This window comes from Chiloscyllium punctatum, chromosome 49 (genome assembly GCF_047496795.1).
Source record: "Chiloscyllium punctatum isolate Juve2018m chromosome 49, sChiPun1.3, whole genome shotgun sequence".
Taxonomy (NCBI): Eukaryota; Metazoa; Chordata; class Chondrichthyes; order Orectolobiformes; family Hemiscylliidae; genus Chiloscyllium; species Chiloscyllium punctatum.
The window spans coordinates 4712627-4730961 of NC_092787.1; the positions used below are offsets into that span (position 1 = coordinate 4712627).

At 38.5% G+C, this 18335-nt stretch overlaps 2 protein-coding genes across 8 annotated transcripts; one reads left to right on the forward strand and one right to left on the reverse strand.

Annotated features, from left to right (window-relative positions):
- Positions 1 to 372: 372 nt before the first annotated feature.
- On the reverse strand, positions 373 to 11887 carry LOC140469590 (uncharacterized). 7 transcript variants are annotated; one of them, XM_072566260.1, is made up of 8 exons: positions 11796 to 11887; positions 11211 to 11420; positions 9666 to 9798; positions 9240 to 9352; positions 8050 to 8149; positions 7506 to 7630; positions 5626 to 5862; positions 373 to 2931 (listed from the first exon to the last, which is right to left on the reverse strand). In XM_072566260.1, the coding sequence occupies exons 2-8, from the start codon at positions 11305 to 11307 to the stop codon at positions 2825 to 2827; spliced, it is 912 nt and encodes a 303-aa protein (XP_072422361.1). In that variant the 5' UTR covers positions 11308 to 11420; positions 11796 to 11887; the 3' UTR covers positions 373 to 2824. The 7 variants fall into 7 exon arrangements, with proteins under 7 accessions (XP_072422361.1, XP_072422359.1, XP_072422360.1 ...); XM_072566258.1 differs by having other exon boundaries at positions 11744 to 11878; XM_072566259.1 differs by having other exon boundaries at positions 11565 to 11862.
- A 317-nt stretch (positions 11888 to 12204) lies between these two features.
- Positions 12205 to 16571, forward strand: rpl28 (ribosomal protein L28). The gene is made up of 5 exons (XM_072566264.1): positions 12205 to 12280; positions 12603 to 12691; positions 13185 to 13308; positions 14277 to 14395; positions 16414 to 16571. The coding sequence occupies exons 2-5, from the start codon at positions 12611 to 12613 to the stop codon at positions 16501 to 16503; spliced, it is 414 nt and encodes a 137-aa protein (XP_072422365.1). The 5' UTR covers positions 12205 to 12280; positions 12603 to 12610; the 3' UTR covers positions 16504 to 16571.
- Positions 16572 to 18335: the final 1764 nt, after the last annotated feature.

Here is an 18335-nt window from a genome sequence, read left to right on the forward strand (position 1 = left end):
AAGTTAGTGGTTATATCTTGGGGACAGTCCATATCACAGTTGAGGAGGCGGTGAATCTATTAAAATATATGAAGGTAGCTAAATCTCCAAGAACTCTGCAAGAGGCTCGAGAAGAAATTACAGGGGTCCTGGCTGATATTTTTGTATCATTGTGAGGTTCCAGAAGATTGGAGGGTAAAACACTGACGTGTTCCATCTGACAAAGGGTGACTGGACGCAAAACATTAACTCCGTTTTTCTCCTCTCAGTTTAACAAGTGGATTTTGTTCTCACAAAAACAAAGTCCTGATCTAGTTCTAAAACAGATTATCTTTCAGACATAGAAACAAAGCGTGCTGGGAGACCACAATGACAACATAACTCATAAACACATTCACTTTCAGTATATTTAATATTTATTTAATACAGTTTGAACTGATTTACAATGATCTGAAATGTACAGTATGAACAACCACAATCCACTTCAATGCAAAATAACAAATGTAACTCATTTATAAGGAGAAAATGTTTCAACTACATTAGCAATTTGTGGGTGGCACGGTGGCAGTGGTTAGCACTGCTGCCTCACAGCGCCAGAGACCCGGGTTCAATTCCCGCCTCAGGCGACTGACTGTGTGGAGTTTGCACGTTCTCCCAGTGTCTGCGTGGGTTTCCTCCGGGTGCTCCGGTTTCCTCCCACAGTCCAAAGATGTACAGGTCAGGTGAATTGGCCATGCTAAATTACCCGTAGTGTTAGGTAGGGGTAGATGTAGGGGTATGGGTGAATTGCGCTTCGGCGGGGCGGTGTGGACTTGTTGGGCCGAAGGGCCTGTTTCCACACTAAGTAATCTAATCTAATCCAATCTACATTAGCAATTATGTTAATATTATTACTCTTCAAAACTTTGTCATGTATTAGTTTATTGCATTATTGCCTAAATGTCCCAATTTAAGCTAACAAAAGAGTTTCCAAAATGAAAGCAAAATACAATGGAGACTAGAAATCTGAAATAAAAACAGAATAACTCTCAGATCTGGCAGTATCTCTGAAGAGTGAAGGAGAGTTCTAAAGAAGTCATATTGGACTCAAAATGTTAACTCTTCCTCTCTCCATAGATGCTACCAGATCTATTGAGTTTCTCCAGCATTTTGTTTTTTTTTTATTTCCAAAATACCATTTTTTGAACTAGAATTAACCTTTTAAAAGCTGGAGTTATATTTTCATAAAGCAAAATTAATCACATCTCTAAATAGTAGAATTTAACTCATCCAATATTTTGAAACACTAAATTGATACTCATTTTCACAGCTGGAATAGAACTTCAAAAGCAGATCAAAATTTTCAGATGAATTCAGTATTTTTTAATTTGTGATTGGATTTTTTTTACAGCCTATATTTCAATGCTCAACATTATTTTTAAATTCAGTCGGTTTAAATTATTTTACAACCAAGAAAAGCAAACAAATCCACAGCTAGTTGATTTGGTCACTTCAGTCAAAAGGAAATATTGCACTCAAAAACACAATTAATTTAACTTGAACATAGAAAAAGTTATTTATCTGTCAGGTGAGCTATTGGATAGACAGTCTACCGTACTGATATTTCCGGTCTATTACAAGAAAAGTGATAAGGAACTACTTTAAAAATGTTAATTCCTCATTTGATATTCAGTTTCAGAATAACACATTCAAATAACAGTATAATTAGTTATTCTCTATATACCAAGTATATAACCTGCATTAAGAAACGGTGTCATTGTTTATTTAGAACATTATTAAGATTTGACATTGACAAGCTGTCTCCTCCACTTCCCACTTTACACCAAGAAGCAGTCAATGACACTCCAAAGATTAAATGAATGATATGAAATAATCTAGAACACTTGAAACAATCTGGACTTTATTTGCTACTGTGTTCTTACTGGCAAGGACTACGTGGGCTAGAAACACCCGAAGCAAAGAAAAATAAAGATGAAATACCCCCCCTCCAAGACTGGAACAAGATCAGCCTCGAGAAAGTATACTTTACAGCTTCCCTTACTCAACTTTCCATGAACTAGCATTGATCCACCTATCTTTTATACAAATACCTGGTGTTAACCACATTATGCATGTGGTAACAATAAATTTAAAATGTCTCCTGTATTACATTTTTAAAAATCTAGGATCACTCAAGTGTCAGTCAAATTTCATGCTTCTGGTAATTTTTGACTGATTAGAACGTGATAATATCTCTATACCCAATTTGAAAGCAAAAGTTGAAGAACTGTTTCAAAGGATAAGAATCCCTTGGATTTTCTTTTAATGTACATTTTATCTTAATGTATAGGGATTAATCTTTTTGAGAAAATGGAGTATGATGCCCAAAGGTGCAGCCATGAAGTTAAGTACTCTTCTGTATAGCTTTCTTGTAATTCCAATACATTAGATTAAAAGATTCCATTATTTTGTAAATGTTGTTATATTATTTTAAAGAATTTATAAACAAAGATTATACCAATTGTCTTTCAGAAGCAATATAGTCACTCTGCCTCTGATCATTAAATAGTAAAATGTTTGTTTATGGGGAAAACAAACCTATGAGGTCACTTTACTGGTACTGCATACTATGGAAATCCAAGGTATCACTGTAGATAAATAAATACTTTGCAGTTTAAAAACAACTTCTCGCACTAGAAATGCAGACAGTTGAGATCTCTTTACTATTCAATCAGTTTATGTGCCATAATTCTGTTATTTGCTAATGTCTCAAATTATTCATCATTCAAAATAAAGCACAGAAATTGAGGCTGTGATTGTAATGTCTAAATAATTACAGGATTTACTAAATTTCTTAACAATATTTTCAGTCATCTTCAAGTGCTGAAGCTGCAGTTTTAATCTTCTCATTGAGCTGTTCTGGTGATTTCAGCAGTTCTGTTAAGTGGTTATGTGGAATCTCAAGCAGCATTCCTTCAAAAAAAAATTGCAAAAGTATTAATGCCATTAACAAAGGCTTCGTGTTCTAATGAAATCATGAGAATACTAATTTGATGGCCCGATTCCAAAGTACTGTAAATATTGCAGAACCACGATCAGAAAAAGGTAAATATACAGGGTATTTTATCACATATTTACAATACATGCAAAACACCAGAGAAACATGAATTAGTTTTTTTTGTAAACAAAGTCACAGATTCTACTGCTGATCACTTTAGTGATCCCATCAGCTAAGACAGTTTAAAGTCATTTGTACTTGTGCAGTTCCTTTGTATGCTGCTGAAGCTAACAATTGCTGTGCTATTTATCAAGGGGCTGTTTTCCCTGGAATGTTGGAGGCTGAGGAGTGAACTTACTTATAGACGTTTATAAAATCATGAGGGGCATGGGGTGGGGGAGTCCAGATCTAGAGGGCATGGGTTTATGGTGACAGAGGAAACATTTAAAAGGGACCTAAGGGGCGATGTTTTCACACAGAGGGTGGTGCATGTACGGAATGAGCTGCCAGAGGAAGTGGTGAGGCTGGTACAATTACAGCATTTAAAAGTCATCTGGATGGGTATATGATTAGAAAGGATTTAGAGGAATATGGGCCAACTGCTGGCAAATGAGGCTATTTGGTGGGCATGGACGGGTTGGACCGAAGGGTCTGTTTCCATGCTGTACATCTCTATGACTCTAAGTGGTGGACTTTTCTGTTTTCATAGTGGCATAAGCAGATAAATATGTTTTCACTAGTACCTACATAACTGTAAAGTCAGCAAGAAAGAGTTGTTTGTAGCCAAAAGACCACCAACCTAAGGTGCTGCTTTTCTTTAGTAACTTAACGTTTGAGATTTTTGACTATTTGAACCAGGAAGAATTTCCTAAACAAAAAAATAACCATTCATATTAAGCTAAGAAACTCACAATAGGACTGCAGCACAAACATCTGGGAATGTGATTACGACAAAGCCTATATCCAGAATGGAGCTTCCATTTATTAAATCAGTCCATGACAGTGGATGTGCTAAGACATGCAATGAAGAAGATTTTTCAGTGTCTTCAGTACCAAGCTATTTACAATCCAGGTATTATATTATTATATCAGACTCAAAACATTCACTCTGTTTCTCTCTTTACAGATGCTATCAGACCTGCTGAGATTATTCAGCATTTTCTGCATTTATATCATTAATATGGTTGGGAGTTGGTTTCAAGATCACATTCACAGCATCAAGAAGATTACCAAAGTCCATATCCAGAATATTGCCCTAACTTGTTTCTGCCTCTATTTGCTGCTGAAATATTCAGGCAAACAGTTATTCCTTCTAAATGCAACCAGCATTCCCTCTACACTGCACAGCCACGTAACAACTGGGAGGTTACAAACACACCAATTGGTGTGCTGATGCGCTGACTTCTACTTAAGGAAGCCACTGTCATTCACAGAGGTCTGTGTTCCAGATTACACCAAGACATCAACCGCCCATAACCCACTGACCCACACTAGAGCACCTTGATAAGCAATGCCATAACTTCAGAATACTCATTCTAGTTTCAAATGTCTCAATGGTCAGTGTTAGAAATGCACGACCCTTCATACAGAACAACTCGAGATTTAGATTGGTGATGCTCATTGGATTTTGTATTTAAGACATGGGTTCTGCCCAAGTGGAGAGTTAAGTTTTGGACAGGGAATAGATCCAGATGGGGAAGGTGGAAACTATAAAATCAGAATTAAACTTTGTAAATCTTTGAATGTCTTTCTTTTGCTGCCTAATGCAACACATGGACATTTTTAAACACCAGTGTGATATCTCATGATATCACTCGCCTCATCAGCATCTGTGATTTGAAATGTCCTATCATTCATAGCTGTGCCTTCATCTGTCAAGGTTACAACCCAAGGAATTTCCTTCTTTTATCATTCAGCAACTCCACTTCTCTTTCTGCCTATAAAATGCTCATTAAAATCTGACTATTTCATAAGCTTTTATTGATCCATCCTATTATTTCCTGTGTGGCTCGGTGTCAAATCACCTAAGAGGTGCCTTGGGATCTTTATTGTTTTACAGACACCGAAAACATTGTTGTTGTTGCTGCTGTTAACTTCAAATCAGGAACAATTAGTTACCAGGAATCACCCAACACTCGTGTTCAGTGAACCACACTATAGCAGCTTGCTAAGAAATGCCATAATTTCAGAATCCTCATTTCAAATGTCAGATGTCTTAATTGTCAGTGTTTAGAAATGCAGGATCCTTCATGCAGAACAAGTCTAGAGGACAAAAATAGTTGGTTAAATTGGCAGCTCAACAGACTAATCAGCAGCCAGAAAACTGAGTGGTTCAGTAGTCCAGCCTTTGGGTTCCTGTCCAGTGAAGAAAGCATGACCAATCTGTAGAAATCGAATACAGAACTCAACACACAGAACAAGAAATCCCTGCTTCAGTTTAGTGCAAATTAGTTTCAGTCAAATTTCAAAGTATTTTGGTAATGTTGGGTGAGGGGTAAATACTGGCCAGGACTGAAGGGAAAATTCCCCTGCTCATCCTCCCAAAGGAGCAGGCATGGTTTCAGTTTAGGGTCTCAGTCCAGCACTCCATCAAAACTGCAACAGAATGTCAAAGATATCCAAAACAAAGAAAAGTATAGAGAATATAACACTGTAAATAATACACATACCTGTTATCGTGCTTGCATGTTCACTGTATTTTGTTTTGTTGATATAACAATATAATTCTTCCCCTAACTGTTCAGTTTCACTGTCCAGGTCACTCCCATCTTCACTGTTGACCAGTTCCGGAATCTGAGTAGCTGACTGCGAGAGAACTGCCTGTGCTTTTTGAACAGCAGCATGTAGTGCTAATCTGTCAGTTAGCAGCACCTGAATGGCTGAAGGTTCTAGTTCCAGTAGCATTCCTAAAACCAGAAAAGGCATGATGTTCCTTGTCACATTAGAACCATTTAATGTAGAGAATTTAGAAGATGTAAACTGTAAAATAGCAAATAGCATCCCAATATTAATGACACATTGCTGCAACAAAGTACTCTAAAAATATTTTGCAGAGCCAAAGACAGGCAGTATGTAACTTAAAATGAAAATCAAAGTTGACAAATCAAACTTCAACTATCCAAAATCTACTGTCAGCCTCCAATAACATTTCCTACAGGCTCTTTTTGTTCCAACATCAAGAACATTGCCACATAATTAAATCCAGTTACACTACATCTGTGCTTCACTAATTTTCATTTAAAGCTGTTTGTTACAAAAAATACGTTTTAAAGTATTTTCCATTCAAATACATAATGTTAGCATTTCCTATAATTAATTTTCATATCATTGTCGTGTTTTCATATCATAATTTCAATTAGTTTTACAATCTATAAAAGTCACAATTTATACAAAATCACTAGCTAGTTGCCTCATTTAGTCAGGTATTGATGTTTCTTTGAAACAGTGTTATCTCAAACTATGTCCGATTTATTATTGACATGCCAACTAGACAATACAGAGCAATGTCAATTATCCGAAGAACATGGGCAGGGTTTCGGTTTAATTAATTGAATGCAAGATAATTGAATGCCAGATAACATTTAGCCAAGCATCAGGACCTTGCAATCTTGTTCGGATAATCTGAAATTCAGTTAATCAAATGCCGGATAATCGAGGTTCCTCTGTACCATGATATTCAGCACTGGCCAAATCTTACAGACCAAAAGCATAAATATCAGGGTGATTGTACTGTTTATGTTCTGCCACAAACACAGCACAATCCTACTTAGTAAGTACAATTATAATGCAAGTTATAGATATCTGGGGTGCAGCATTGTCTTAACAATGTTGTTTCCACTATGAATTCCTTAAATTTAACACCAGAAAATTCCTCCAGAATCCTAGGTGTCATCACACTGCAATTCTCATAGCTGAACAAATGTGCTGGGGAGATTTTCACAATACAAAAATCAATTTGTCAAAGTCAGTAAATTTGTTACTTTAAAACATCTCAAATCGAGGTCTTCATCACTTACTGTTCAGGATACCAGATGGACCTACTTTAAAAACCAGTTCACACCAAAGTTCCAACTGTTACTTTCAAGTTCCCATCTAGTGAGTTATCAACTAAACCCACAGACTGTGTAGAGGTTGTCATGTTGTGACCCTAATGGAAGAGATAAAAGTGTTGTGGGCCTATCTACGTCAAAAGATACCAGTGAATTGTAGGTTAAATTTTCTAATTTATTGCCCTCTCTCAAGTCATTACCATCTTTCAAACACCTAAAAGCCAAATTGAACTGACCAAGAATAACAATATTGGAAAGTAACGTTATTTACAAAAGATAGGGTTTGATTTTAAGAAGTGACATTAATAAATTCCTAATCTGGGTGAAAAAGTCATGATTGATTAAAAAAAATAAGATTTCAAGTTTTTATAACTCTTGGCAATGACAGTCTGTTCAATTTTGGAGATGCCAACCATTAGGATTGGTTTCCTGTTGCCCAACAGATTTGTCATTTCTCAAAAATTGATTCACATCTTCAAAGAATTCAAGATTCTCCTCACCAGTGATGTAAGCACAGTTCTGTGGATCGATTTTTTCTACCTGTTCAAAAATCTTCTCTCCCAGGTTCTCTTTCACATCATCAAAATCTGAATTGTTGGACATCTTCCTCTCATTAGGCATTTTTCTAATTTAAAAAAAAGTGAAAAGCTTTGAACTTCTGAATGAAGGTACCTACAGCATTTCTGCAAGATATTTGTCAAAGTCTCTTAACTTCATATTAACAAGCCCATTTTATGTTATAAAATATTTATACTGTGGTCCATTTCTTTAACTACTCTTATCTACCAACAATTCCAAGCATTTGAAAAGCAAACTTTATCTTCAGACCCTTGCAAACTATTAGCTCAAATAATTTATTACTTCTCTTCCTAAATTGGCAACTCATGTGGCAGTCAGTTTCTTTCTGTCATTTTATATGCAGTAGCTTATGTGAACATGCAATTGATTCATCAACACTTGAATTTTGTCAATTGCTAAACTGTAAGCCACTGTGTCAAGGTATTCTAAACATTTTGTGCACTTAAATAAATCACGCATACGTACAGCTCCAGTGCTTCTTGTGCAATGTGAATCTTTTGTTCCAACAGATCCAAGTCATTGACCAGTTTCTTTACTTCCTTACGTCCCATTTCCAGTAACATACCTGGTTAGGCACAAGAAAAACCAGCATGCAGTATAATTAGAGATATTTCAATTTGTATTTAACCATCCTATTCAACTGCTTTTGCAACCATCTCCCTATAAAAAGGATGTATCCAATAATATATTTACTCTATTCAAAATTGCATACTATAATTCCACTTTCATTCATGAAGATGACAAAGTTAGGTTAAAAATCTGAGCTTCCAACTATTCCTTAACATCTACTTCATTTTAGTAGTCTGTCAATGCTAGTGTTGAATAGATTTGTTCCCTGATAACATAATCTTTGAGAATTTGATTGATCCCTTCACCAGAAAAGTTGTTCAAACATGATTGTTTAACAAATTAATTATTATCTTTCTTAATATCTCTTCTTCTTGAAAGAGTTTTGTTAGCGTTCATCATTTGTCATTTATTTTTATGTTTGGACAACTTTTTTTCCCAAAGTGTTAATCTCTTTCCTTATTCAGAATTACTGGATCATTGAAAAAAAATTTATACAAATGTTAATTTTGAAAGATGAGATGTAAACAGTATTTCAATGGAAATAGAAGCAATTCAGCAACCAGAGATTGGATGTTACGAAATAATATTTATACCACCAGGCTATATCACAATCCTTTTGGAAGAAGCATGATAAGTTTAATACTGGCTAAGATATCAAGACATTGGGGAGAATTCCCCTCCTCGTCTTCAAAACAGTGCCACAGGATCTTTTACATCAATCTGGAACAGCAGGCAGGACCTCTGTTAAATGTCTCATCTGAAGACCAGGACCTCCGACAGTGCAGCACACTCATGTTTGAGTGTCAGTCTAGGTTTCTGAAAACAAGTCTCTGCAGTAGGGCTTGAAGCCCAACTCAGAGAAAAGTGCTGGCAACTGAACTACTGTGGAGAACATTTCCTATACATGTCTTTGCCACAGTGAGAAACCATCACTGCTAAATTCAAGAACAAAGTGTGAGCTGAAATTGTGTCATGGACTGATGTTAACCTCTAATTGTGTGCAAAGGTAAATCTCAACAAAGTTATGACTTCACCAGTAAAAATGTTTCTAAAAATGGCAATCTTTCAAGATGACACTATCGCACCTGTTATTTTTTCACTGCGTCCAGTATTATGAATGTCCACAAGGTCATACAGTTGATCACCTAATGAATCAGTGGAATCAGAATCTGTATCATCTTGCTCGCCTCTAAGTAGACTGGAAGTCAAACACCAAAATTAATACTAGTACAGACAGAAAACATTAGCCATTTTGAGCTTAATGGGCTACATTAAATTTAAGATTACACAAATTCTGATTTTTTTTAAAAAGTCATTCCAGCATCGAATAGTACCCCCAACCTGGCAGCCAGAAAAAGGATATTGCTATAAATCTATCTCACACTCTGACATTAAAATAATATTCAAAAGGTTACCAAGGTCTATTAAAGCTGAAATAAGTGTTGTCTAATTCAGTTTACAATGAAAATAATTAAAAGTAATGCTATACTGTGACCAAAATGTTCACATGCCATTCATTTATGCTTTGACATTTCTCTGTAGAATTCTGGAGTGTGTTGAATGCTTTTTGAAGTCCAGCAGACAGTAACTTGTCATCCTGTATCATCTGATCCAGCACAGGAACTGGGAGCTCCAGGAGCATTCCTGTAAGAGGCTCAAAACAAAGACAGTTGTGCTTTTTAAGTAAAATACATTCACAATTTATGGCATTTTTGTGCAGTTAAATTCAATATTTACAGCTGCCAGTTCAATTTAGTTTGATAATCATATATTACTCATTAGATTAATAGTACAGTACTTTGTTTTACATTGAACAGGAATTTTCCATGAGGATAATTAATGATTAAAATTGCAAAATGAATCTGTTATAAATTTCACACAAATCTGACAGTTATTTTGCTCGTTTTCTGAACCTCTTTTGACTGACTCTTCAAATCCCTTAGTCCTAAGCATTTAATTATCTTTTGACTAATGTTATACTATTCATTTCAATGGCCTCTCACAATAACATTTGTAAGGTGAACCAAACATCTTTTCATTCCAACTTCCTCATTTTTAACATGGTCCTTGTACATTAGCCCTCTGTCCAAGTGGCTAAGTACTTGAAACAATTTGTTTAAACCTCGACATAATTTTAAAACTCAAAGACAACTTCAGAGTTTTCCTTCTAAAACAAAAACTAGGGATGTATTCCCTGGAATTCAGAAGATTAGAAGGGTTGACTTAATCAAAATGTTAAAGGTATTAGAAGAAAGAGAGAACCTATCTTGCTAGTTTGGGCACTTACGTGTCGAGGATTGTCTAAAACTTAGAACGAGAGCTTTCAGGACTGAAATTAGGAAACACTTGTGTATGCAAAATGTGGTATAAGTTTAGAACTTCTTTTCACTATGGCAACAATGCTAGATTAACCAATATCTTTCAATCTGAAATTATTTAATCTTTGTTACCAATTTTCTATCTTTCCATCAAATTTATATTTCCAATAATGATCATACTGGCCCCTGTCATCTCAAGAGCTATGATTTAGCAACGCTGTTCACAACTATATAATTATTTGATTTTTAATCTGTCATCTGACAATATAACATGCAATGATATTCTTTTAAATTCTAATAGCTAATTGATTTATCTTCATAGCCACTGGAAGTTTCCCATAAGTTATATTTAGTCTTCTGATTTCATTCTAATCGCTTTACTTACATGAAATACATAGCTTACCTACTAACCATCACCTAAAAATAAAAAGTTATTCTGATTCCTTTCCTGCTGTTAATGGTACCACTCAAAAACTTTAACATTTTGCATATGATATGTCATTTCTCTAAACTATACTCAGGATCCCCAGAGCCTATGCCATAGCCCAGTATAAAAGTAGAGAAGTGTGGCGCTGGAATTTCTGATGAAGGGCTTATGCCCGAAACGTAAATTCTCCTGCTCCTCGGATGCTGCCTGGCCCTGCTGCGCTTTTCCAGCACCACACTTTTCGACTCTGATCTCCAGCATCTGCAGTCTTCTCTTTCTACTAGTCCAGTATAGGAGTAAAACAACTGTACCTGTAAGTTTTATAGCCATTTTGGGATATTGTGGGAAGATGGCATTATAAAGCCTTTCACCTAGTGTATTCTGCTGCTCCAAATATTGGTCCTCCATTTAAATCATTTCAAATACAAGCTAAGAAAACCAGAGTGTGAAGTTCGCCATCCGAGTGGTCCTGTCCTGCGTTGTGGAAATTTGTTATAGATGCCTTCTTCGATTTCAGAGTGCTGTCACAAAAACAATATCAAATTATTAATTCCATCTCATCTGAAACAACTGGAAACAGATTATTTGCTCATTGATCTCACCACTGGTTGATAGACCGTTACATTTGCTGCTATGTTTCCCTTGATAACAATCACTGAACTTACAGATTGTGGGGAAAGAACAGAAACGTTTGGGGATTTTTAGCAGGTATCAGGGGGTGGGAGAAAGTCAAAGAAACTCCCAGCCCCTGAATGTTTGTGATGGAGACAAGCTGCAATAACTCCGTCATATCAATGACACACATTGCCTTTTCCCTTTTTTTAAATATATAAATTCGAAGAACCGTTTCTAATCCTGTTTTATTAAAGAAGTCCGTAAAGAATGTGAATATCCACCGGGTGATCACAAACACCTTCACCGCCACTCAGCCATTACAACAACAACTGCAACTAGGCAGCGTCGCCCACTGATGACATCACCCGCCCCGTCGCCGACTGATTGTATCACCTACCCCGTGTCGCCCGCTGATTGCATCACCCACCATGCGTCGTCCGCTGAATACGTCATCCGCCTGTGCGTCCTCCCGTCAGCGACTGGCGGATCACCCCAACCCGAACATGGCGGAGGATTCAAACTAGTTCCATACAATACACCCAAAGTGAGAAACACCTTCTTACGGCCACAGATTTAACAGAGAATCCAGAATCTAAAGGAAATAAAGCAGGTGTAATATATTGCTGGGGCTGGGGGATGGTGCACGGAGGTGTTCGTGGTGGGTGAATGCTGGAAGTAGTCCCGGTGTGGCGGAGGGCGGTGGTGTGATAAGGCAGCGCGAGGGCAGGACTCGTTCTTTCTGCGGACGGCGGCGGCGAGACCAGAGGTTCCAGAGGGAGAGGGTTAATGGGGGAGCGGCTGGGGAGGGGGGCCCGGGGATAGGGATAGGGATAGGGAGAGGGGCCCGGGGGTGGGGAGGGAGAGGGGCCCGGATTCTCGGAGCCGGCTGCTCCCGGACAGGCCGCACTTGAAGCCTCGATTGTGGGCCCCTGCTGCATGTGGCCGCCTGTGGTGGGAAGCCGGGCCCTGGGTCTGTTCTGTCGCCGGGGGCCGGGGTCGGGGTCGGGGGTCGGGGGTCGGGGCGGGGGGTGACCGGGATTGGTTGGGTCTTCCCGTGTGAGTGACCATCAAACTGTGTCTGTGTCCAGGGGGGAGGATGTCGGCTCACCTTCAGTGGATGATCGTCCGGAACTGCTCCAGTTTCCTGATCAAAAGGAACAATCAGGTCTACAGCACCGTGAGTATTTACAATGCCGCCTGAGGTTTAAAACAACAGTGCTGGTTATAATCCAACAGGGATTGATTGCCCTTAAGTGTGTGCATTAGAACATGAAGTGCTTGTAGTTGTGCATCTTCGTTTATTTAAGATGAGTTACTCGTTGTTGATCACTTGGATTGTTACGTGAATCCCACTTGATCCCTGTGGCTCTGCAATTTGGTTTCCTTCTAACATCCGTCAATTTCTTATTTTTCAGTAGTTGCTTCAGCCCAGAGCATCCTTATTGTAGTGATTCAAACTCATTGCCACTTGCTGCATAATGATTGTTTGCATTTAGCTGTATTCATGGGATCTTTAATCTGTTCCCTGGTCTCTGTTCATGATTTTACAGCCCACCATGAATTGGTGCCTGGATTTATGATCATTTGTTTACATAAATGCAGAGTAGCATTGAAGTGTTTTTTCCCTTTTTTCTAAATCTTTGACTCTGTGTCCTGTTCCTACAACATAGGAGTCCAACAATCTGAAATCCAGAAACTCCTTCCGTTACAATGGACTTATTCACCGCAGAACTGTGGGTGTAGAGCCTGCAGCTGATGGGAAAGGAGTAGTGGTTGTCCTCAAAAAGCGCGCAGGTAAATGCCTTGACCCATCTCTCTTTGGATTGTACAGTTGCAACTCATGGTGAATTCACATAACTGGATACTTGTTAAAAATCTCTCAAAACCAGATAGCTATCCTGATGAAGGTTCAGTGCTCCAAAAGCTAGTGTTTCCAGATAAACCTGTTGGATGATAACCTGGTGTTGTGTGATTTTTAACTTTGTCCACCCTAGTCCAATACTGGCTCCTGTACATCATAATCAGATATGCTCATTCAGCCTAATTTGCTGCCATTGTACAGGGTTGGTTGGAATTTCACCATTTCTTTGTCTTTCCCTACTATCTAGTTACTATAGCACATTGATCTGATGCATGGACTAAAAAGATTACTGTTCTGTTCTTCAGACTATTTTTGTACTCTAGATGCCTGTCAGATTATTTTTCCTATCAGATTCACATTCTTTCTTTTGGTCATGAGTCTTGTATGTAAGTCCACAAATGGTACAAACCGGAGTAGCTCATTCAGTCCCTCAACCCTGCTCCACTCATCCACTTTCCTGTGTTTCCTTGTAACTCTTGATTCCCCTGCTGATCGAAGATCTAGCGTAGTTCTAAATATATACAAGAATTCATCCCCTCACTGCTCTCTGTGGCAAGGAGTTCCAACAACACTCAACCCTCAAAACAAATTCCTCATGTCAGTCTTAAATCGGTGCCTCTTAATTCTGAGAATATGTCCTTCAGTCCAAAACTCTCCCATGATGGGATACATCCTCTCAGCATTTACCCTGTCAAGCCACTTAATAGTCCTATATATTTCAATGAGTTCCTCTCTCGTTCATCTAAACTGTGGTGAGTAGAGGTCCAACCTGTTTATCTTTGTCGTAAGAAATCCGTCATTACTGGGGTACCTAAGTAAGATTGTCTGATATGTGGTCTTCTGCATACTGCTTTTGACACATCATTTTACATTGTCTTCTCTTTGGCTTTGGTCTATTTAGGTCAACGCAAGCCAGCAACATCCTATGAAAAGATCACCATCAACAAGAATAGCCGCGCTACCCTAAATAGTTTGCGACACATCATCCGCAAGAACAAGTACCGAAAGGACCTACGTATGGTATGAAAAGATTGATATTTTCTGCTGTATCAACTGTTTGGTTTCTGCCCCTAATCACGCAATTTTGATTCCACTTAATGCAGGAACTGGTTAGTGTTTTCCTGTCTGACCTTCTTGCAGCTGAAAATATTATCTTTATGCTGTATTACAGTTTCAGATGCAACCTTTGTTGCCATGCCGTAGTAGCTAATCACTGTATTGTCAACTAGCCATTTTCTGGCCGGAGTTTATTAGGTGTAGATCAGCTGACATAAGACAGACCACTTGGGAAGTGGTGTATTTTTTATAACTGAGAACTTTTTCAAGAAGCCCCCTTTTTGAATTCATTTTTTTAATTGAGAACAGTGAATCTTAGTGTTTAAATTTCAGAAAATCTTCGCAATATTTAGATTTGTAGCTGAGCTTGAGGTTCTGGATATAAGTTTGCTCACAGAGCTGGAAGTTTTGTGTTCAGATGTTTTCAGGTAACTTCATCAGTGAGCCTCCAGCTAAACCTAGTGGTATTTCCCACTTTCTATTTGTGTTTAGGTTTCTTTGGGTGATGTCATTTCCAGTTCTTTTCCTCCGAGGATGGTAGATGGGGTCCAAATCGATATAGTTATTGATAGAGTTCACTTGAAATACCATGCTTCAAGGAGATCTCGTGTGTGTCTCTGTTTGGCTTGTCCTAGGATGGATGTATTGTCGCAGTCGAAGTGGTGTCCTCCTTCGTCTGTATAGAAGAATACTAGTGATAGTGGGTCGTTGTCTTTTTATAGCTAGTTGGTATTCATGTATCCTGGTGACTAGTTAGAAAAATCTGTTCTGGAACGTGAATGGGCAGTTTAACTCCACAGTTCTGTCTTAATTTTAATTGCCCAGCTTATTTTCAGTTGTCTGCTCTTTTCCTACAACTTGTAACTTTTATAAATGAATTTCAACAATGGATTAAAGAATTTCTAGTCACATTCTGAGTACTTTGCAGAGATGTTTTCTCAGCTCTCATCTTTAGTATATAGTTTTGGAAGAGATGGTGACGCTTAAAAATCTACTGGAAATATTTGAGGATGAAACAAAATAGAATAGGTAAGAGAACCAGTGGATTTTCAGAAAGTGTTTTGAAGTTCTGCACTAGGTTGGTAGAGAAAGTTAAAGCATGTGGTAACAGGTTGTCATGGATTGATAATTGTTTGACAGACAAAAAGCAGTGGGAATATAAATGTTTTTCTGCCTGGTTAGCAGACAGTGACTAGTGGAGTATTGTAACTATCAATGCTTGAGCCCCATGTGTTCATGATATGTGACCTGGGTGAAGGAATCAAATTTTTAGGCACCGCTATGTGGGAATGAGTGTTCAGATGATGCAATGATTTAGAGAAGTTGAGTGGGTAACCGCATGGCAGATGTCATGGAACATCGCTAAATGTGAAGTGATGCAAAGTGTGTGTGTACAATGGGATCTGGGTGTCTATCTCCCTAACTGGGCCCTTTTGTAAAGAGTTTAGAAGATGAGAGGAGGTCTGATTGAAATGCGTTGCATTCTAATTAGGCTGGGCAGAGTAGGTGCAGGTAGGGTGTTTCTCTGGTTGGGGAATCTAGAACAAGGGGTCACTGTTTCAATATGCAGGGTAGGTCATTTAGGATTGAAAGTAAGAAAAAACATTCTTCGAACCTGTGGAATTCTCTACCTCCAGAAGATCATGGAGGCAACGTTACTGATGTATTCAAGAAAGATACATTTTTAGATTTTAAAAGCGTCAAGACGCATTGAGACAGAGGATCAGTCACAACAATGTTGAATGGAGAGTGGAGTTTGAGTTGAATGGCCTATACTCCTAGTTTCTGTGATTGCTTCAATTTTAAATTTATGACCCTTCTCTGATTACCCAGTGTTCCGTTTCAACCTTTCATGTCTATTCATAGTTCCGTTGACTGGTACTTGTGCTGTTCATGTAGATCTGTGACAATCCTGTCCTGAAAGTTTTAATAGTACAGTTTATTGAAACTAAGTTAACTTGCTCATTTCTGTTTTTCTTTAGGCTGCACTTCGACGTGCTAGCGCCATTCTGAAGAGCCAGAAACCAGTTGTTGTCAAGAAGAAGCGCACTCGGGCTACCAAGAGTGCATAAACTTGTAAAAGTTGGCACATGTTTTATGATTAAAATAAAGGAAGATCTTGAGGATCTAGTTCTGTGTAGTTTTATGAAGTATACTGTTTATTCATAAGAGTAGTGCCATATTTCTGGAAACTTTTAAAGTTCCCTTGTTGGCTGTGTTTGCTGGCAAGGTCAGCATTTACTGTCTGTCCCAAATTGAGAGAATGGTTAGTTGGATGTCGCCTTTGAAAGTACTCCCATAGTGGTTTGGAATGGGTGGCTTGTTGAACAATTTTGGCAGTTGAAAGTAATGTTACAGTTAGTATGGAGTGGCCAGGCTAGGTAAAGACACCAGTTCACCTTCCCCATTGAATGAGTGAAGCAACTATGTCCAAATCATTAGTTCAGTCCTCTGAATTATCAATATGACCTACACTGGGTTGAGAAAGAAATGTCAAACACTTAATTAAAGAAGAATTTTCTTGTTGGAAGACCAAGCTTAATCCTTATTTGTTGAAAAATAGATGTAGTGTTCTGATTTTCTCTGATATAACAGCTGCTATGTTGAATATCAAGTTGTCTTTGCAAGAACTGCATCTAGTATATGGGTCCCCAACTTGCAAATTCAATTCTCTTCAGGGGTCCAATATATGAATGTTTCCCTACACTTAGGAATGGCTATTTTATATCCTCTTGCATTGTGTTCTGACTTGCAAACGGACCAGAGAATGGAACCTGTACACAGCCCAGGGACTGCTTGCACTGGCCAATGTCTGGGATTATTTCTTTATTAGGTCCTACCACAGTATTGGAGTATTTCAAACCGGTCTGGTCATATCTGTTAAGGGCTGGAAACATGTCGGGAGACCACAATTAGTTTTCTTGGGGTGGCACGGTGGGTCAGTGGTTAGCACTGCAGCCTCACAGCGCTGGGGAACTGAGTTCAATTCCCATTTCAGGCAACTGGCTGTGTGGAGTTTGCACATTCTCGCCGTGTCTGTGTGGGTTTCCTCCGGGTGCTCCAGTTTCCTCCAAAGATGTGCAGTTTAGGTGAATTGGCTATGCTACATTGACCATAGTGTTAGGTGCATTAGTCAGGGGCAAATGTAGGGGAATGGGTCTGGGTGAGTTGCTGTTCGGAGGGTCAGTGAGGACTTGTTGGGCCGAAGGGCCTGTTTCCACACTGTAGGGAATCAAATCAATCAAACTTTGCTTCCATTGTGAGGGATTCCTGTTATTTACTTTCAAATATCTAGCTTCAGATTCCCTCTCTCCACTCCAACTTGTACTATTGCTGCAGCTTTTACCCAAGCAGCGAACCTGACCCTGCGGCTCTTGACTTTCCCTGAGTTCCAGTACCTAGCTTTCTCAGTAATTTCCTGCTGAGCTCATTCACTTTTAAAACTGTCTCTGTTTTGCTTAGGTTATGTTCCAGCAAGTTAACCCAGAAATAGATTCTGCTTTTCAACACTTGCTTATATCCCAGCTACTAAATCTTAAGTCTCAAGCCCACTGAATGCATTTAATGGTCTGTGCAATTCCCACTTTGATTCCTTGCAGTTGGTATTACATCTTTAATCAGCATTTTAGCAATATGACATCCCCTTCTATCAATTGACCAACAGTACTGGTACTTACTGGTCGTTGGATATGATTTGAAAGATCTGTTAAGTGCTGACAGTGCATAGTCCCTGTTTCTAGGCAAAACTGAACATGCAGAGGAGCTGCGATTATTCGGCAAGATCCCAATGCTCAGCTAAACTATTATCTGGCATTTGATTAACTGAATTAAATACTCCTTGCCCATGTTGTTTGGATAATCGAGGTTCCTCTGTAGTAACCATTCTCTACCTTGAATTCCTCAA

Coding starts and splice junctions, on each gene's coding strand:
- LOC140469590 (XM_072566260.1), bottom strand. CDS start 11,307: ATGGAGGACCAATATTTGGAGCAGCAGAATACACTAGGTGAAAGGCTT. Junction 9,353..9,665: donor TGTCAAAGCATAAATGAATG/GCATGTGAACAT, acceptor TTTGACTTCCAG/TCTACTTAGAGGCGAGCAAG. Junction 7,631..8,049: donor GCACAAGAAGCACTGGAGCT/GTACGTATGCGT, acceptor TTTTTAAATTAG/AAAAATGCCTAATGAGAGGA.
- rpl28 (XM_072566264.1), top strand. CDS start 12,611: ATGTCGGCTCACCTTCAGTGGATGATCGTCCGGAACTGCTCCAGTTTC. Junction 13,309..14,276: donor TGTCCTCAAAAAGCGCGCAG/GTAAATGCCTTG, acceptor TGGTCTATTTAG/GTCAACGCAAGCCAGCAACA. Junction 14,396..16,413: donor ACCGAAAGGACCTACGTATG/GTATGAAAAGAT, acceptor GTTTTTCTTTAG/GCTGCACTTCGACGTGCTAG.